This window comes from Rhinopithecus bieti, unplaced genomic scaffold, assembly GCF_001698545.2.
Source record: "Rhinopithecus bieti isolate Rb0 unplaced genomic scaffold, ASM169854v2 scaffold_56246, whole genome shotgun sequence".
In the NCBI taxonomy this organism is placed as follows: Eukaryota; Metazoa; Chordata; class Mammalia; order Primates; family Cercopithecidae; genus Rhinopithecus; species Rhinopithecus bieti.
The window spans coordinates 533,983-554,623 of NW_016821943.1; the positions used below are offsets into that span (position 1 = coordinate 533,983).

At 57.4% G+C, this 20,641-nt stretch overlaps 1 protein-coding gene across 1 annotated transcript in view; it reads left to right on the top strand.

The window, feature by feature from the left end:
• The window catches only part of CROCC2 (ciliary rootlet coiled-coil, rootletin family member 2), an 81,666-nt gene extending 66,648 nt beyond the window's left edge, over positions 1 to 15,018 (top strand). Inside the window, 7 exon segments of the mRNA XM_017860653.1 lie at positions 6,026 to 6,175; positions 6,566 to 6,718; positions 6,967 to 7,085; positions 10,666 to 10,822; positions 11,804 to 11,983; positions 13,341 to 13,423; positions 13,912 to 15,018. Of these exon segments, the coding sequence (XP_017716142.1) occupies positions 6,026 to 6,175; positions 6,566 to 6,718; positions 6,967 to 7,085; positions 10,666 to 10,822; positions 11,804 to 11,983; positions 13,341 to 13,423; positions 13,912 to 14,128 (1,059 nt within the window). The 3' untranslated portion in view covers positions 14,129 to 15,018.
• The last annotated feature ends 5,623 nt before the right edge of the window (positions 15,019 to 20,641 follow it).

The window sequence follows — 20,641 nt, forward strand, 5'->3', positions numbered from 1 at the left end:
AAAAAAAAAAAAAAAAAAAAAAAAAAAACATCTATTCTCCTTCTCCCTCTTCTCTGTTCTCTTGTCCTGGAATTCTCAGCATCCCAATACTGACCCCCTGGACCTGTCCTCCTGGCTTCAGTCTTGAATTTCTCCTTCTCATCTCAGTTTTCCCCAAGCTCCCAGGAGAATTTCAGGTCTTACTCCTCCTACTCAGCTAATCTCAGGATCTGCCGCATCTCATCTGCTGCTCCTGCCCCCACAGCGGCCTCCTTCGGCCTCAGTTTTCATTTTGGATTGTCCACCTCGAGACCCCTGCCCTGTCCTCACCTTGAGAACACCAGTTACCATCTTCTGATGCGTGTCAGTAGGTCACTTCTCTGTTTAATTAGAGACTCTCAGATCTGATTCCTCAGATCGACTTTATTTTCTCAAACCCCAGTAGACACTAGTTTTATGATTTTTTTTCCTTTGCGTATCTTTAAAGAAAGGAGTTCTAGCCTTGTTTGAAGTTGGGAGTGGAGAGGAGCCCGTCAGGGACTTTATGTGTCCCCATCCTAATATTTCAGGCTCAAAGGGAAGGCAGAGAGAAGGGTTCCAAGATCCTGCAGCCACAAGGAGCCACTGGGGAGTGTAGGGAGCCAGTAGTGGAGTTCTGGCCCCTCCCAGAGCTGTTCTGTTCCTGAAGTGGGCTGGGGGTGGGCGGGGGGTGTGCTCTCTGGTGCACAGTCTTGGTGAGGTCCTCCACCTCCCCAGCTGCTTGCCTCACATGGATGGAGGGCTCCCTGGGTCCCCCAGCCACAGCAACCCTCTTTCCTGAGGTCCTGGTGGAATAGAGTTGCCTCCCCAACACCCCTGCAGCTCCCTCCAGTCCTCCCCCTTCTGAGCCAGGGTATGGGGGTACGGGGGTCCCACTTGTGCAGAGGACACCTCTGACATTGATCAACCTTTGTCTGTATGCATTTTTCTGCTTGGTCTAGAATTTGCTCAACTTTTTTAGTGAAATGTGCTAAAATCTATCATGTTGTGTCAATGTTTTCTTATAATTCTGGCAATCACTCTTTCACCTATTTTTAGGCAAGTTGGTTTCATCTGCCCTCGGGAGTCCTCCAAGTCCCTGGTCTCCAGCTCTGAGGAAAGTTTTTCCCAACTTTTTGTGATCTATTGGTCATTGTGGTGGGTTTCTGGATTCAGACACACCTAAGTCTCCAGAGGCCCCCACTTTTGACACACAGCAAACCGAGGCAGGGAGTTCAGGGTTGAAATTTTCTAGCCAGCCAGGGGGCTGGGAACACACAGCCATGCTCCCTGCTGCCCCGTGCCCCTTGCTGAGCCAGGGGGGTGCTAGGGTCCAGTAGGGCAGGCCTGGCACCTCTCCTGGCTCTGCCAAGCTCCCAGCACAGTCTAGAGCCAGCTCTGCATTTGACACAACTTCTTTCACTTTCATGGATTGGTTTTTCCCCTGTTTCACATAAGCCAATGTGTTTGTCAAGAGAAAGTTAATTAAAACATATTTTCTAATTAAATGGTAGGCTGTGCTATGCAAACAGTAAGATTCTTGTTTGAGAGCAAATCCCTCCCCGTTTCCAAGGCTACCCTGGGAATTTGATAGAACAGCCATGCAGGACCAGCCCGTGGCGTCAGGACATGCGCAGAACGCAGCAGCAGTGCCCAAGTAGCTGGTCAGGTCTCCAAGCAGGCGGGAGGCCTGGCACTCACCCAGCATCACCCACAGCCTCATGTGGGCTCAGAAAGGCCCCCCATGCCACCCTTGGACTGACGCCTGGTCACAGCCTCCAGTCCTCAGGGAAGCTCATGGCGTCCTTGCACTCTTGCCCAGGCCTCCTTCCCCTGCTGTATCCACGTGCCACACCCACCCCACCAGCTCCCCACCTCCCCAGTGCCAGCCCTGGAGTTCACCCGCCTGTGGGGGCTCAACTCAGCATCAGTCACAGGTTCTAAAAGTTTCTGGGGTTCACATATGCCCAAAGCTAGCAGAGCAGCTTAGGGCTGGTGGGGTCCACAAGGTGGACACTGAGCCACAGTCGGACTTGATTTCTCTCAGTGTTTTGTCAAGAATTTTTGCATCTGTAATTCCTTTATGGTGACATATTTTTCAGATTTGTGTTAAGAAAATTTTATTATTTTATAAAATGAATTGGTGGGCTTTCCATTTTTTCCATCACCTGGAACACTCAAAATAACTTTTCTTGAAAGGTTCGTTGAACTTCCCTGTACATATTCCGCAGCTCCTGTCATTGTAAAGAATACAATTGAATTCCCTTTCCAATCTCTTTTCTGTCAAGGGTCTGTTTCAGTTTTCCATTTCTTCTGGGGTCAGTTTTGCTCTGTGGGAGCATAACTCATCTTACACGTTCAGTACATTGCCAAAGACCTGCACATACATCTGCTCAGCATCACCTTCGTTATATACATGGTCTTGTCAGCAGTTGCACCTGCTTTATATGCATAGTTGTGCCTTATTTACATGTGGTTATAGCTGTTTCTGTCCTTCGTGTTGGAGATTTGGTTCTTTCCCTTAGCCTGATTTGCCAGCAGTTCATGTTTTATTCCTCTTTTCAAAGAATCAATTTATCTCTTCTTTTATTTTAGTCTAGTTTATTGATTTCAGCTTTTGTTTCTATAAACACTCTATTTTTATTTTTAGTTTGCTTTTTTAAAATTTTTTTGAGGGTCTCGCTCTGTCACCCAGGCTAGAGTGCAGTGGCATGATTTCGGCTCACTGCAGCCTCTACCTCCCGGGCTCAAGCGATCTTCCTACCTCAGCCTCTTGAGTAGCTGGAACTACAAGCACATGTCACTACACCTGGCTAACTTCTGTATTTTTATTTGTTTGTTTGTAGAGATGGTATTAAACCATATTGCCTAGGCTGGTCTCGAACTCCTACATTCAAGTGATCCACCCACCTTGGCCTCCCAAAGTGCTGGGATTACAGGCATGAGCCACCACATCCAGCCAACACTCTCTTTTTGTTGTAATTTTTCTGATTTCTTGAAAGGAATAAGTAATTTGTGTTTGGGCTTTGTCTTTCAATAGTAAGAGCATTTAATGTGATCCTATTTTCCCTAATTGTGGTTTGGTATGTGTCCCATCAGATTTTGATGTGAGTTCTTTTCCTTTTTACCAGTTTTCTAGATGTTTTCATTTTTATTTCTTCTTGAATACGAGGGTTATTTGAAAGCATGAGTGCGTGTTTGTGCCACTTTTGGTTGCTTATGTCATCTTCCTGGAGACGCTGTGGCTTGGGCAGGGATGACGGTTTTCTTTTGATCAGCTTCTGGGTGGATCTTTGTTTATGCTCCCACTTTGTCAGTTGTTTGTCGGTAATTTGCTTTTTTGGTTTGGTTTTGTCTATTTGTTTGTGATCTGTTTAGAGAATACTGGACAAGCTGATTGCAAAGTTTACAGGAAAGAATAGATGTTTGAGATTTTCCAAGAAAATTTTGAAAGTGAATAGTACAACAGGCTATAATGCTAGTATGGTCAAAGCAGGAGAGGCTGGCAGAATAGATACAGAGGCAGCAGGGCAGGCCACAGTCCAGAGGAGGCCCTGGCACCATGAACTAGCATCAGACCCTGCCCTCTGTCTGGCCCCAGAGTCCCACTGTGTGGAGTGAAGGGCTCCGACACCCTTGTATCTGAGGACTGTCCAGAGCTAACTCTGTCCTGTGACTGGCCTGAGGGCAGGATGGGGCAACTGGCCAGTGCAGGGAGCCCAGGGGATACCTGCCAGTGGGCAACCGAATTGGCCCATCGTTGCCCAGTGGATAAATGGGTATCAGACTGAGGACCCCAATTGCAAGAGCCCAAAGGTTGGATTCGGCGAGTGTTTGTGGCCTGCCCTGTCCTCCTCTGTGCAGCCGGCAGGATGCTTAACGAGGCCTTTGTCCCTTCTGCTTGTGTTCAGCTATTTCCCAGCCTTCCATGCAAGCCCTCCATTTGTAACAGCTTCCCTGGGGGCATCTCAGAGTCCACAGCATCCTCTCAGTCTTTTTTTTTTTTTTTTTTTTTTTTTTTGAGACAGAGTTTCGCTCTTGTTGCCCAGGCTGGAGTGCAGTGGCGTGATCTTGGTTCACTGCAACCTCTGCCTCCCAGGTTCAAGTGATTCTCCTGCCTCAAGCTCCCAAGTAGCTGAGATTACAGGCACCCGCCACTATGCCCAGCTAATTGGTTGTAGTTTTAGTAGGAACGGGGGGGGCTTCATCGTGTTGTCCAGGCTGGTCTCGAACTCCTGACCTCAGATAATCTGCCCATCTCAGCCTCCCAAAGTGCTGGGATTACAGGCATGAACCATCACACCCTGCCCCAGCCTTCTTTTGGTCCCAACAAGACCCCTGTGAGGCTGCCTCATACCTGCGCCCCAGATGGGGAAACTGACACTGGAGCTCCGCATGCTGGCTTCAAGCCCAGGCTCTCCCCTGCTCCGGCTCCAGGGTAGGAGCCCCTGGAGCCCAGGCTCATCCCTGAGCACTCAGCTCTGGGGGAGAAGGGCTAGGGTTCTTTCCTGCAGCTACTAAAACTCTCAGACCAAATCCACGTCTTCAAGGTTTGTTTTGACAGCCTGACTCTCACACAGCATCAGGATTTAGAGCCAAAGGGACACAAGAGATGACAGCAACTCACTGGGGCCAGTGGGGCTGTGCATTCAAGGAGAACCACTCAATTATTACGGTTCATTCAAATTCCATAAAAGCTGAGTCATTACAAGAGGTTTGGGACCTCTTAAAACTGCCATGAAATATTTAAGCCATATTTGAAGAAAACTTCTGCTTTTCTACTGGAAAATTATATAGAAAATTATAATTTTCAAAATTGCACAGAGGGTGACGCATCACAACCTGAGGTGCAAGCATTGTCTTCCTTCTTTTCCTTTTTTAAAGTAACAAAGTGTTGGACCAAAAAAAAAAAAGTGTTTTCAGAGTCCAGCCACCCCAGAAGGAGCTAGCCATTTCTCCCACAAAACCCTCAGGAAGGTGCGAGGGTGGGGGCTCATCAAGACCTGATCAGGCCAACTTGCAGTCAACAAGCTTCCAGTGACAGACGCCTTGCAAGCTCCTTCACACGTCTGGGGGCCTCTCAAGGCCCAACAGCTGCCAGCTCTGGGGCTCAGGGGACCTCACGGGTGCCATCCTCCCTCCTGGGGTGACAGGGAGGTGGGATTCCTGCAAGCAGGAGGAGAAGGCGGCAGTGTAGGATGGGGGCGCCACGGGGAAGGCTATGCACAGAGGGCAGCAGGTGCACGTGGTTGAAGTGGTGGTGAGTTCCCCGGGCAGTGTCCTGGGGGCAGCTGAGAGCACCACAGGCCCAGAGCAAGGCAGTGGCATGGCCGATGATATTCAAGTGAAATGCACCCTCAGCCGTCATGGGGTAGCACCTGGGGACAGTGAGGAAACTGAAGTGTTGTCACTGGTCCCAAGTGGATAATGGTGGTTTGGACAGGCTGATGGCAGAGGGGCTGAGAAGAGGGCGCAGGGGTGAGGGACACAGCGGGGATCATGGGCCATCCCACCTTCACGGGCTCTGGAGCTCCTGAGCTCAGTATGGGACTAGCCATGTCCCCAGATGGGAGCCGAAGCAGGAGAACACACAGTGTGATGGCAGAAGGGGCAAGCAGGGCCTGAGCCGAACATGCTCCAGGAGCCTTGGGGAGGGTCACCTCAGGCTTTATCCCAAGGGCAGTAGGAGTCACCAAAGCTGGAGGCAGGGCAGGGATGCCACTGATGTGCCCTCTGAGACCACTGGCTGCAGCAGAGAACCTGCCAAGCCTGAACCTTTGCCCATGCTGGACCAGACCCCCAGGACTTTCATCTCAGGCTTCCTGGGGGTCCACACCTTTGGTTTACATTGCAAACACAACCGCCTGATCAACACACTTCAGGTTGTTCTTAACCACGTTCTTGCTGTTTTCATCCCAGTGATATGGTCCTGCCAGACAGTCTAGGCAGATGCCCTGAGGTGAGAGTTTCACTGCAGGGCCTCCCACCCCCACTGTCTCCAGGTGGGCCCTGTGTCTCCTTCCCCCAGGAGCAACTGGACACGCTGCACCAGGCCCTTGATGAGAGCAGGAGGCACAATCAAGACCTGGCCAAGAAGGGGAAGCTGCTGGAGGAGCAGCTCACCAACTTGGAGCACAGGTGCCAGGAGGCTGAGGGATCGCTGGAACCCCTGCGACAGGTGAGGGTGCCCAGGAGGGCAGGGCACGCTGTCACCAGGAGGCGGTGAACAGGCCTACAGGGACGAGGCCCTGTGGTCCTTTGCAGAATCAGCCCCTCAGCATGAAGGGAGGCCTAGAAAGATGCTGGAGGCAAGTGTGCAGGCCTGCAGAGACCCAGGCACCATCCAGTCCCCAGCTGACAGATGGGGAAACTGAGGCTGGAGGGGCCCACAGGGAGTCAGGGGCTGGATTTCTTGCCGTCAGCACCCCTACAACAGAGGAGTCAGCTGTGGACACGCCGTTTAGGAGAAAATAAGCTGAGGCCAGAGCCAGCCTTAGATGGAACGACCCTGCTCTCAGAAACTCGGGCCCTCCCAATCCCTGGCCCACGCCCAGCATCTCCGGCCCAGGTGCTTTGGCGGCCGCAGCAGCTCAGCGGGGGGCAGGAGGCGGCCGAGGCGCAGGCAGAGACGCGCGTCCTGCAGGAGCAGACGGCGGCACTGCGCACCGATCGGTCGCGTCTGCAGGGGGAGCTCGCGGCGCTGCGCGCTCAGCTCGCACAGGTAGGCGGCAGCGGTGGTCCTTAGAGAGGCGGGAGGAGCTCGCGGCGGGGATCCGCACAGGCGCGGCTGGGCGAGGCGCTGGCCCACGCAGGCTTCTCTGTCCTCACCTGCCGGAGGGGTGGCACTAAGCTCAGGGTCCGGACGCCCGCAGGTGCCTACAGACCTACCAGTGGTGTCGTGTGCGCCCTGCCTTGACTCTCCCTGGGCAGGCACCTTGGGTCGGGGCACAACCCTGGCTTTGTCTCCAGTGTCTGAGCCCAGCTTTGCTGGAAACCGAGTGACCTGACACACCGCGCACCCCAGAGCCCCAGAGGTCCCTGCTTATGGTGGAGATCGCCCCTCTCCTGGGGTGTGGCTGGAGCAACAGGTGGGCCAGCCTGTGCAGGTCCCCCACAACCTCCCCTCTCAAAGCTCGCAGGGACAGTGGCCACTGAGCTCCTGGTAGGGCCTGGGCAGACAGGGTGAGAGACCAGGAAGAGCTCAGTAGTCAAGGGGTGAAGTGATGGTCTTCACCCAGTCCTGTCATCCCCTGGCCTCCCGGGTGCAAGACAGGGTTTCGGAACCAAAGGTCAGACAAATGTAGACCACCGTGTCCAGAGGTGGGCTGCAGAGGTGAGGCCGGGTGGAGGCACCCTGCTGGTGGGTGCGTGATCCAGTGATCCTGACCACTGAGCTCAGCCCCCCGGCCACACGTGGACCCAGCTCCCACGCATGAAACCTGAGGTAGCAGAGCCATTCGTGGGGAGATGAGGGGTGCACAGCCGCCAGGTTGACTGATAGGGAAACAGCCCCAGAAAGAGGAAATGGCATTCCAGGAAGCAGGCAGAGCTTCTCAGAGCCCACACCCCAGCCATCACTCTTTGGGCCCACCAAGGAGGCACCTGCTATGTACAGCACCCCCTCCCCAGCATCTGAGAGGCGGCTCTCTTGTCCTCTATAAGCACTCCACTCACACCCAGGCACTCACTCCACCCACACCCAGGCATGCACGCTGGGAGTCTCGCGACAGCAGGGGCTGGGTGCATGCAGGGGCCCCCACCTGGCAAGTGAGGGCAGAGTGGGCACATGGTCCCAGCCCACAGGGTGGCCTCACACCGATCCCTCTTTCTGTTCATCCTCCTCTCCTTGACACCGGCCCCTTGAGCTGTCTGCACAGTTGGGCTCTTCCCTGATGGGGATATGGTGGCTGTCCAGGGCTGCAGGGCTGGACACTGCCCTTTCTACAGCATGGGTTGTTTAAATGACTCCAGGGCACCATCAGGGTCCTGCACAGGGACTGTTTGGCTCACAAACGGGGCTGACTGGAGAGGCTGGTGCATCACATGGACACATGGGCACAGCTCCCACCCACCCTGTGAGTCCAAGGTGCAGGGTAGGGTAGTGCTGGTGGCCTGAGGCCAGAGTCCCTGCAGAAGCTGTGCCCACCTCCCTCTGGACCAGACGGTTTTGGAGGGGCTGCCTCCAGCTTGGCATCCCTGGACCCTGTTGCCCACTACCCAGGTCTCCTCATGGCCCCTTGACCCCAGAGCCCCACACCCACCCCCTCCCAGCTACTCTCCTGCCACCCTTGCCCACACAGCCACAGAGTGGCCGCCGAGGTCAGGGAGAGCCATGGGAGAACCTGTGGGTCACCCCGCTGGAGGGACAGGCCTGGAAAGTCAAGCCCGTGTTGGTGGCACCACAACCCATGCACAAGCTCTCACCTCCAGTGCCCAGGGGCCGAGCTTGTTCTCCTTGAGAAGTTTGTTTGCCATCCCAGGCCAGATGGCACAGGGGGAGGGGCGGGAAGGGCGGGTGTCTTTGGCCTTCCATCGTGGAGCCTAGGGGACAGCCCCTTGTCCCTCTGCTGGGTGCTGCCGAGGCCCTGCAGGAACAGGGAAGGTGCCCACATGGCCACCCAGGCTGGCCCTGCAGAGCGGGCTGCACCAGCTGTAGGCCCTCACAGCCCCCCTCTGGGAGTAGGCAGGAGGCCCCAGAGTGGGATGGGGCTCCAGAGGAGGCAGCCAGAAGGAAGATGGGCACTCGGGCTGGGGGAGGGGAGGACGGCATCTGCTGAGCTGGCCCCTGAAGGGTCAGTGCCCCCATCTATGAAGTGGGGAAGGCAGGTGCTGAGGCCTCAGGGGTGAACCCCAGAGCAGGGTGGCACTTCCGAAGACCTCACTGCCACCTGCACAAGGCCCTGCAGCCCAGCCTGCCCAGGGGACAGGGGCCAGCAGGCGAGGGCAGTCACGAAAGCCACCAGCCATCTTGTCCACAAAGGACCACCTGCCCTCCAGAGTAGGGCCAGCCAGTGGGGTCCAGTCACCAGCCCCTGCTGCTGTTCCTGAAGGGGGCCCAGCCCTGGGCCATGGAGCCAGGGTGTTGGGGCCTCCCGTGGACGCTGCTGGGGGTGGGGGAGCAGGGGGCTTGCATCAGCCCTGGTTGCGACAGCACTGCCCGGGGACTCAGAGCCAGCTGCGGGCACAGTGCCCGCCGTGAGTCCCTGGAGCCCGAGGAGGGGGAGGGAAGGAACAGCTAATGAGTTCCAGGAGGTCAGCTGTGAGGGGCCCACAAACCCATAAACCCTTTATTGGTGTCTCAGGAGAGGAAACCCGGATGTGGCCGTTTATTTATTTTGGATTTCACTTTTCTCTTCTCTTTATAACATGCACTTCCAGGAGTGTAACTGGATTTTTAAAGAAACAGGACTTCCTTTTTCAGTGCAGGAGGACTCTGTTTTTCTCAGTCCTGAAGAAGAAAGGAACCCTTATTCTTTGTAAAGTTCCAACCACTGACCCCGTAACTAACTTTACCCACGCAAATTATCCCCTCTGTCTCAGGGCCTGAAACCAGGCCTGCTCCAGCCCTGAAGCCAAGAGGGCAGGTCTGTGGTGTGCCGAGTATGTGCACTGAGCCCCAGGTCTGCTGCCCAATCCTGGGCCAGGCCCAGCACCCAAGAGAGGGCAGTGGGGCTGACAGAGGACTGACCTGGCATTCCAGCCCAAGACTGTCGCCCCTGTGGACACAGCCCCAGCAGGCAGGACTCTCGGGGCTGGGCACAGCAGAGCCTAGAGGCAGCCTGGTTTGGAGAGCAGGGCAATGGGTTCCAAGCCTGCCTTAGCGCCTGCCTGGCCCAATAAGCCTCTGACGTCATGGGATCCCATCCACACCAACCACCCATGAGGCATGCCCCAGGCCATCTGGGGGCGCTGGAAGCAGGCTGTCTGGGGCTGGTGGACGGTGTTCCTTGCCTAGTGCTGCTCTCTGTAAGAGAGAACTCTTAGATTCAATCCTTTCCTCCAGAGGGCCCGTTCGCAAGGGAACAAAAGGTCCCTGCCAACTTTCCCACAGAAAATGTCTGTTTCCTGGGTAGCCTTCCCTGATATTTAATCTGCAGCTTATCCCTCCTGACCTGTACCGATGGGGTGGGGAGTGGGTGACTAAGGAGGGGGCTCACTGGGGCAGCCTGCAGCCTATAAGGAGGACGGACGGTGGGGATGGTGATGCCAATGCCACAGGCTTGTTGGGACTGAGACGGCAAGTATGCCTGGCTCTCAGGGCCTGTGCCTGTACGAGCTCAGCAGATCCTGAGTGCCAGCAGCAGAAGGCAAGTGCCAGAGAGTGCAGGGGATCATGGCTCATGAGGCTTGGAGGAACACTGAGAAGACGTTTGCGGGGTAGCTCCTGGGATGTCACCTTAAGAGAGGTAGAGAGTCCCCCATTGAGGATGTTGATGGGGACATCTGCTGCTTTGTAGCTGGATGGGGGCTTGGCCCCATGCTCCTTCTTAAGCTGTCACTCTGGCTGCAGATGTCAGATAGACCTGGGTGAGGCTGGGGTTCCTGGCCCAAGGCAGTGCCCTTCCTGACCCTGCCAGCTCTTAGGGGAATTCAGAGTCCTTCCCAGAGGCATCCCTGTGCTCCCAGAGGAGGGCTGACCTGACCTCACTTCCTGCCACGAGGCCACAGGTTCTGCCTCCTGGGCTCTCTGCAGACGGAGCAAGAGACACTGAAGAGGGAGGAGGATGTGGTGAGGCTGGGGGCTGAGAAGGAGCAGCTGGACCAGTCTCTGAACAGCCTGCACAAGGAGGTGGACGGAGTCCTGAGGCAAAAGCAGCAGCTGCAGGTCAACTGGGCCAGCAGAGCTCTGCGTACCCCAGACTTGGGAACAGACCTGGGGTGGGATCCAGGAGGGTGTCAGTTCCAGAGGGGTGGCTGGTGTACCTCCATCTCACATGTGCACACATGGGGAGGGTGGCTGGTGTACCTCCATCTCACATGTGCACACATGCGGAGGGTGGCTGGTGTACCTCCATCTCACATGTGCACACATGGGGAGGGTGGCTGGTGTACCTCCATCTCACATGTGCACGCATGCGGAGGGTGGCTGGTGTACCTCCATCTCACATGTGCACGCATGCGGAGGGTGGCTGGTGTACCTCCATCTCACATGTGCACACGTGCGGAGGGTGGCTGGACCAGCTTGTGAACGTGATGGATACAGACTAAGGCCCCAGGCAGAGCTGGAACCAGGACCCAAGGCTCCTGCCCTTCTTGAGACATTGAAGTCCCCATGGGAGCCAGGCCCGGGCTCTATAAAGCAGCACAAGGGTCAGATGAGGGAGGTCAGAGAGACCTGCGGGACAGGGCCAGAGGCTGCTGCCTGCTTGTGTTGGGGCGGGGGAATCCCCTGAGGCCTAGGGGCCTGACACCCACAGAAGGGGCCTTCATTCTCCCTGTCCACATTGAACACACCCCCATCCTCAGAGACCAGCAGGGGGTGGGGGCAGGATGGGCAAGAATCAAACTTCGATGCCCTCCAGACACCCAGCCCAGACAAAGCGAACCTGGGATGCCATTAAAACAGATTTGAGGCCCACCCTGGAGGCTGTGGCTTAGTCTCCAGCCCAGCCAAAGCCAAACCAAGGCCTGTGGGCTGAACATGTGCACCCAACTCCAGGTCTGCTGGGCAGTCCTAGCCAGGGTCAATACCGGCAGAGGACAGTGGGGCCACAAGGGCAGGTGGAACACCCTGTGGCACTCCTGCCCTGGGATTCTGTGTGGCCCTCAGTGAGACAGCAGTGAGACGCCCAAGTTCTCACTCCAGGCCCAGATGGCGGAGATGGAGCAGGCCCACACCCAGCAGCTCTGGGACCTGGCAGCCCAGCACCAGCGGGACCTGGCCACAGAGGCAGAGCATCTGCACAGGGCCCAGTCACAGGCCACGCAGGCCCTGGAGTCCCAAGAATGGACCCACCAGCAGCGGGTGAAGATGCTGGAAGAGCAGGTAAGGTCGGGAACCCAACCCCCTGGGTGAGGGCAGAGGGAGGGAGGGAGGACTGGCATCCCCGCAGCAGCACCCAGTAGGGGTGACTTCTTGAAGTCTTCTAGCAACAGGGGCTCTCCACTGCCACCCAGTGGGCTCCAGACCCGCTCTGGGCACTGCCTGCACTTCTTTGCTCTTGAGGGCACGAGGTTTATCTCATATCCCAGTGAGGTCACTGGGAGGTGGAGTGTGGATTCTGGGGCAGGTCACCACCCTCTCTGAGCCTCCATTGCCCTGTCTCTAAAGTGGGGTAGGGAGGACAGCTCCTGTGAAGGGTCACTGGGAGACTGAACTGTCGCTATGTGTGAGGTGCTTAGACAGCACCTGGCACACACGGTTGTAGCAGAGGCAGCCCCTGCACCTGTCCTTCAGAGTCACAAAGGGAAAACAATGGTACGCGTGGCACATGTGGGAATGAGGTGGGCACAGTGAGGCGTTGTGCACAGCACACCCACACATGCATAGGTGCACGTGACAGACCTGCTGGGCTGAACCACGGAGACTTGGAGCTCAGAGCTGTCAGGACCTTAGAGGCGTCTCTTCATTTTACAGATGAGGAAACTGAGGCCCAGGAGGTGACCTGACTGCCCAGTGTCATCCCCAAGTTAGGGCTCCCGACCACCAAGGCACTTTTGTTAAATTTATTAGCAAAAGGACATTTATTTATTTCCTTATCATTCTGAGTGCCTTTTTTTTTTTTTTTTTTTTGAGATGGAGTCTCACTCTGTTGCCTGGGCTGGTGTGCAGTGGCACGATCTCGGCTCACTGCAACCTCCACCTGCTAGGTTCAAGCGATTCTCCTGCCTCAGCCTCCAGAGTAGCTGGGATTGCAAGCGCCCACCATCATGCCTGGCTAATTTTTTGTATTTTTAGTAGAGACGGGGTTTCACCATGTTGGCCAGGCTGGTCTTGAACTCCTGACCTCAGGTGATCCTGAGGCCCAAGGCCCGCCTCGGCCACCCAGAGTGCTGGGATTACAGGCGTGAGCCACTGCACCTGGCCTCATTCTCAGCACTTTCATGGCCTGAATAGAAGCAGGCCCATCCACCCAGGGTGCGCAGTGGCCATAATCCTGAGGCCTCCACAGGTGGGCAGAGTGGGCATCCGTGGTGAGAGGCAGAACCGCGCATCCCTCTGGCAGCAAGGGAGTTGGTCTGACGTCTGCTTGATGTTTCTGTCCCATGCATGCCACCTCTCCTCGGGAGCTGTGGACTGTGGCCTCCAGCCCTTCCTGTCACAGAGCCCTCCATGCCTCTGTGCCCTGGGGCCCTGGCCATGCAGCCTGCCCACCTGACCTAAGCCACCGTTCTGTCCCCAGGTGGCCGGCCTGAAGGAGCAATTGGACCAGGAAGTGCAGCAGCGGCAACAGGCCCACCTCGACCAGGCCTTCCAGACAGGACAGTGAGGCCTGCTGCACACCACCCAGCAGCCTAGCCACCTTCAGCCCTGACTGGCCTGCAGGGGGCCCTGGGGAAGGTGCTGGAGGCCCTGGGCTGCTGGGGGAACCACTGTTGGGAAAACCAATGCCGTGTGCTCTGCACAAGAGAGACAAAGCTCATATGGGGTGGGCATGATGCCAGCAGAAAGCACAGGGTGCAGGTAGCCACCACTCACTCCTCAGGATCCCCAGGCAGCGGCACACTCTGAGCCCACTGACCACAGAGCTCCTCCGGCCCCTGGGGACTTGGCCTGCAGCTGGTGCTGGACCACACTGCGGGTCATTCATCTCTGACAGCCCCTTCCCCTCCGGCAGAGAGCAGGGGCTTGGGCATCCTCACAGCCTGCCCCCGCCTGGCATTCCATTTCCACTTTGGAGGAGCTGGTCTGGCCAGACCCCTGGGGCTAGGCCCTGTCAGGCTGGCTTCCCCGGCTTCATTCCGTGCCCTCAGCTCTGTAAACACGGGAAAACACGTGGAAAACATTTCCACCAAGTGGAGCCAAAAACATAATGTCCTGTAAGGCCAGCCACCACATCCCCACGCCCAGCGGCTGCGAGCCTCCACATCCAGGAACTGTGGCCGTCACGGTGGCAGGTGGCTGGAAGTGACTCAGATTCAAGTCCCCGTGACTCACTGGCCGCCAGAAGCAGGGGAGTGTAACACTTAAAGCTGTTACAGAGCCTCCCATGTTCCCGGCCTGGAAACGCTGGGAACGGTCCTGCGGGACTCTGGCCGGGTTGCTATGGAGACCCAGGCGGCCATCTTGGGCCTGTGGCATGGGCCACCTGTGTCCATCTGCGCTCCTCGTCTCCATCACCATTGCTCAGAGTGACTTGTTCTCCTCTCCATAGGGCCGCATGCTTTATAGGTGGTCATTTGTGATATCTGTGGGGCACCAGCCAGCCCAGTGAATCCCTGCATGTACCACAGGGGCCTCCCGCCCCGGCCGCAAGGACTCTGGCCAGAGGCTCCCAGCCCCCACCCCATCATAGTTACTGTGAGCCGCAGCTCAATGTGCAACAGTGTCTTTTTCAAGATCACTCTGGGACTTAAAATAGTCTGTCCTGGCACACCTGGTTTTCTGGTGGACTTAGTAATGGAGTTACCATATGCTGTAAATTGTGCAAAATCAATAGCTAAAGAGAGGCGGTCAAATAGGCTGCTTCCTGTCACCTCTGCCTAATTGTTGGGGGCTGTGTTGAGAAGGATTCTGAGGTTCAGCCTGGGCTCTGAGGGGAAGAGCTTGGTGACCCATGAGCAGAGGTTACTTTGGGCAAAGGAGGAGTCAGTGGTGGCACAGGTGCCCTAATAGGCACTCCCTGCCGTGGCCAGTCAAGGGTGGAGGACAGCAGGCAGGCCTGCCCCACTGCTGAAGGGCGCTCTGCCAGATGGCAGGTGGAGAGGGTCACGGAGAGGCAGCGTGTGGTGCTAGGGCCTGGCACTTAGTAGGTATGTCCCTTCCCTGCCTTCCCTCCCCATCCGCAGTCTCCTCATAGAGGGGGACTCCCACTCCACAGCCCTATTTAGACAGCTCGCTCTCCGGCAGTTTCAGGACCCTCCCTGCCCTGGCTGCTCATGGTGAACATTTGAAATGCACTTGGGGGCCTCAGAATTTTGAATTTTAACAAATAGTTAAATCAGCATAGGAGATGCTATTTTAACTTGTTCAACCTAAAGGCATGTATTTAGGAAAAGAGGATTTTTCTAGTGGAAATACATTGGCATGTTCTTAAACATGTCCAGCAGTTGTGCATGGGCCTCTGTGTTTGGGTCTCATGATGACTGAGAACCGTGCTAGGGTTTGGAGAGCTCTCCCTCTGTTCTCACAGCAGCCCTTCGAGCACCTCATTTGCAGATAAGGAGGAAGCCTTGCTTTGGGACAAGTCTGCACCAGGTCGACAGAAGGGGGTCAGGCCCAGGGACCTGACAGCCCAGGTCAAGGCTCTCTTTCCACTGGCCTCACCCCAGGCCCATCTGCCCAGTGAGGGGCAGGCAAAACCCACATTAACCACAGGACATGCCCCAGAGGCTGGGGTCCCCCTGCCCCTTCGTGAAGGCAAGGCCAAGGGAAGAGGGGGCTGGACCCCTTCCCATGCCCTCTGCAGAGTCGAAGGGAAAACACCATGCGTGGCCTGCAGCCAACCTCCAGCCCAGGCCTGCCTGGACAGGGGTCCCAGCTGTGCCCCCACCAGCTGTGCAACCCTGGACAGATTCTTTAGGTTTTGGTTTCCCCGTCTATAAAGTGGGGTGATCCCAGCCCCAGAGGGCCATGGTGTGTCCTCCGTGAAGGATCACCCAAGCTGAAGCCAGAAGGACTCAGCTAACGGTGGAGGGACTATCACCTGCAGCAGCCACGGCTCTGCGAGTGCCATGTCCATCTCCCTGCTGCCATCCCCAGCCTGTAGAGCAGCCTCGGCCATGGTCCAGCAGGGCCAGGGTGTTCGAGGGAGCAGCCCCTGAGGCCAGCCTGGTGGAGGCGGCGCAGATCCGTGGTGCTCCCAAGGGGAGGGCAACTCTCAGGGTCTGCCTCTAGAACCCACAGTAAGTCTGGGTGTCGGTGGAAACTCAGAGGTGGCCCTCAGGCCTGTCCCTGCAGGAGATGGACCCCCCAGAACCACCTCATGGAGCTGGAGCCACACATAACACTTGTGGCCTCAGAGGCCTCCACAGTCTGGCTCTTCCTCTGTCTGCCCTCTCCGGTGGGCAGAGGGGATAAATGTGCCCAGGGTTTCTGAAAGCCAGGAGACCCTCCCCCACACAAGGCAGGGATGCAGGCAGGGGCCCAGCTTCTGTCTGAGACAGAACACAAAATCCCTTCGGATTCCTGCCACCCTTGAGGCTTGCTGAGGAATGTGGGGCATGCAGGGGGTGTTGGTGGGTCCTATCCGGCCTCTGGCCAGGAAGCTCTGATGCTCTGATAGGACCTCAGGTGCCTGGGTCAGGAGGCAGCACTCTTTGCAGGCATCCAAGGATGGGGATGCAGACCAATACACGGAGGGGACAAATGGGAGAGGAAGGCCCCCTGGGGAGGGGGCACTGGAGGAGGGGCCACGTTGAACACAGACGGCAGCACCCAATGGCAGAGCAGCCCTCTGAAGCACCCCAGGTTGAGGGAAGCACAGCTTTGGTTGGCTGAAGCCGGGGCAGGAAGTGGGCCAGCTGGAACCAAGAGCATTGTTTATCTGGGCTTCCAAAACATTCATACTTTTCAAATTAATTGCAAAAAAATGTTAGCAGGGAAACATAGAAAGAAGAATGTCACCACCACCATGATTTGTGACCTGCAGAGCCCCTGAGGTGACACCCAGCTCTCCCTTTTGCTAGCACACGTGTGCTTAGGACGGTTGAGGCTATAGCATGGATGCTACTCAGAGTACTATTTTTTAAAACTTTTGCTTGACACAATACCATTAGAGTTTTCCAGAATCACTAAAAACGCCTCAGAGCATGATTTTGTTGCTGCAGAAACTCTGGGGCATCGGAGGACCCTGGGCCTGAGTGCCCCTCCACTGCTGGCTGTCCCCACCGTCCTGGAGCCCACAGGGCTCTGTCCTGTCTTGCGCACTTGGGAGATGGACGAGGCTCCCAACGGGAGGCAGGGTCTCATCACCTCCAGGACAGGGAGAGCCGATGCCTGAGCCCATGCAGCAGTGAACATCCTGGGAAGGAAGTGTTGAGCCCCAGTCCCGTCGTTTCCCTAAGATCAACCATGGAAGTCCCGTCATGGGAGTCAACGTGTGCGCGGCTCCGTGTGCATGAGAAGAGGAGGTGCAGGGCAGGCTGCGTGGCCCCCACACTCCCTCAGGGGACCAACTGCACCAAGACCCCAACCCGGACAGTGACCAGGTGAGCAGGTGGAGCGGCCCTTGGCCTCTGTGACCTCCTGGCCTCATTCCAGAGCAAGTGGAGGTTTACTTGGGGTCGGGGCTTCTGGGGCAGGGGACCTGCACTCCACCTGCCACTTCTGGGAGAGAAGGAGAAAAAGTTAGGGTGGGCTACAGCCAGCCAGCTCCTGCCCCTGGCAGCCCAGGCCTGAGCCCCCTGGGATCTCCCACCCCTACCCTGTGAGGACCAGACAAACAGGCCCAGCCGACCAGGTGCAGGTTGGGGAGGGCACCCCCCACCTTCGCCTGCGTGGAGCCCCGAGCCTTGGGGCATCCTGAGGGCAGCTCCCGGGGCTCCCCATCTAAATTGCACACACACTCAGGCCCTAAATTAAAATGTCACAGGCCGGTTGGGGAGGCTCAGGTTTCCTGGCCACGGAACATGAGCCTGCTTGATAAAACAATTTTGGTTTTGATAAATGTGGATTTTCTGTGGCAGAGACAAAGGCGCCCTTGAGTCCAGAGGGGAGCCTAAAACAGCACATTGCTGAAAAGTATTTCCTGATAATATTTTTAGCACCTGAAAAAAACATTTTTTTCTCTTTTTTGCCTGCAGAGTTGTGTGCATGTGTGTGTGTGTGTGTTTAATGAAATGTAATGCCCAGCAGCAATGGGGCCTTGTGTTAACCCCCAGATCCCCGGGCCCGGCTGGAAATCTGCACAGGGCGCAGGCCAAGGCTGGTCAGCAGGGTACGGGCCCAAGGAAGAGTGGCCTCTCTGGGCCATGACCAGGGACTGGCCCACGGCCAGCTGCTCCCCAGGCCCACGAGCTCTGACTCTCTGGGACAAGGACGAGCCTAAGCGTTTCCAAACGCTGCTCTGCGGACCCCTGCGAGGCCCACCAGCCCACCCGCCTGGAGAAACAGGCCTCCACTCGGTGCAGCCACTGAGTGCCACTGTGTGCCCCAAGATGCCCTGGGCCCTGGGCAGCCCTGCCCCCAAGTTGACCCAAACCCAGCCCAGAAATGGGTCGTTACCCAGGCCCCTGTCTTATGTGCTCAAGAGAAGGTCAGCAGTGGCGAGAAGGGCGCCTGTGGCCTGAGCAGCCAGCTTGGAGGCAGCACCCTGGCTGGGCTCTGAGAGCAGAGCAGGAGCATGTGGTGGGAAGTGGATGGGTAGTAGGGACAGGGCAGGAGGTGGGCTAGCCCTAGGGGGGGTCAAAGCCTCAAGCCCTCATGATGACGCTTCTTCAGGGGAGAAATCCTGCCCTGGGGTTGGCACTGCCGCCCCCCACCTTCGCAAACTCATGGGAAGGGCCTTCCAGCCGGGCCCCAAATGCACTGAAAAGAGGATAGAGGGCTGCCAGGTTTTTCTAGAAAAAAGACAAATAGAAAAGCGTTCTCCCTGATTCCCGCCACGGTGACGCCTGGCAGCTCTGCTCCCGAGGCTGCTACGTGGGGCCTTGTCCTGACCCCACAGCCTGTGCCAGCGAGAGGTGGGAGCAGCCCTCCCTGCCCAGGGAGGCCAGGGCTGGGCTGAGGAAGGGGTTAAAGCATGTTCCTGAGGGCCCGTGTGTGTGCGTATGCTGCCTCTGTGCATGCGAATAAGTATGCATGTGTGCGTGGACGTGTGGACGTGTGGACGTGTGTCCGTGTGTGGAGACGTGTCTCTCCTCGCCAGGTTCTCACCGAGAGCCGGCCTCGAGTAGGGATTCTACAAGTCCCTCTCTGATTCCTTCCTCCCAAGACAGGAGGCCTTGACCTTCCTGGCCCTGGAACCATGGCTGTGCTGCTGTCCTGGAGCTCTGAAAGCTGGGACCGTGACCTAAGGGCTAACTGTGGGACAGCGCCCGTCCTCTCCCAGGCTCAGTTTACCTCTCTGCAAACAGAATCGCCACCCCATGCAGGGTGGGAAAGGTGCCAGGGGCAAGCTTTCAGGAGGCGCTCACTCTCAGGGGCGTGCCAGTGCAGGGTCAGCCCCTCCTTAAACATTCTGCACCTGGCCTGACACCAGATCTAAAGGGTCGTGAACCTTTAAGTGAAAACACCAAGTACAGGATCTGTGAGAACCGGCAACACCCAGTCACACCCAGAGAACCCTCCGCTGCTTCTTAAAAATAACATTGACTGCATCGGCTCTCGCTGAAAAACAACACATGCTCACCTGAGACATTTCAGAAGATACAAACACCAAGACAAAACACCACCCAGCACCTCAGTGGTGGATGCAGCTACCATCAGCCTGGCCTTTTCTGCTTGTGTTTGAGGGGTGCACCCTTATCTTTGGGGGCCCCAGTGTGGCACGCAGCCAACATCACCCAACACTGAGACGAGACGAGGGTGGGCCGGGTGGGTTCCAGGAATCAGACCCTGCCATGAGCCTGGGGACACAGAGGTGGTCCCGGCTGGGCCCCTGAGGAAGGACAGACAGGCATAGAGCAAAGCCCAGGCCAGCAGCCCCAGAGGCGGGGGGAGGGCTGGCAGGCCACAGGGTGTGGACCCTGAATTCAAATACTGGGACTCAGGGTCCTGCCCCAGCCTGCCAAGGCCAGCGTCATGGGCCCGCTTGCCCCCAGGGCCTGAGTGGGTGAGTCTTCCCCACGGAGGGTTTGCTTTACCCAGGGGTCGCCCCCGAGGTCCTGAACCTCCCAGGAATTTCTCCTGATGTGGCCGCGCAGATGCAAACACTTTGTTCCATGCCTCCAAGTCTCCTGTCCGGGCTCTTCCTCACACAAACCCAGGCAGGGAGTGGGCTCCGCGGGTAGCCTGCCCCTGTGGCTGGAAGCCTGGCGTCCCCAGGCTCAGGGCTGGGAAGGGGGCAGCATGGAACGGGCCTCTGGCCACTCTAAGAAAGGTTCATCCAGGCACTGCCCGGCCAGGGTGCCCCTCCCGCCCCCCGCATGATGACACGCCTTCAGGGCGGGCCCAGGGTCTCAGGCCTTAGGGACACAGGTCTGCCCCAGGACGGCTCTGAGGGTCCAGGCGCCTCCACCAGGGTAGGGACCCGGGACGGAGCATGGCCCCACCACGGGGCGCGCGCCCTCAGGGCCCTCGACTTGCCTGTTTCCCGGGCCCGGGGACTGAGCTCCCCTCGCGCCCGCGCTCTCCCGCGGGGCCTGGCGCTTTAAGAGACGCCCGATTTGCATGGCCCCGCCCCCGAGTGACCGCCGGGCTGGATATTTAAATCGTGGCCCCAGGGGCGGGGCTGGCCCGGAACGCGGTCCCGCCCGGCGCTTTCCTCCGCGGAGCTGCGGAGAGAGCGCGGCCCGGCTGAACGGGCGCGGGACGCGGAGCCCCCGACGGTGCGGCCAGTGTGCGCGCCAGCGCTCCCCGCACCCCCCCCGCGCGCAAGCCCGT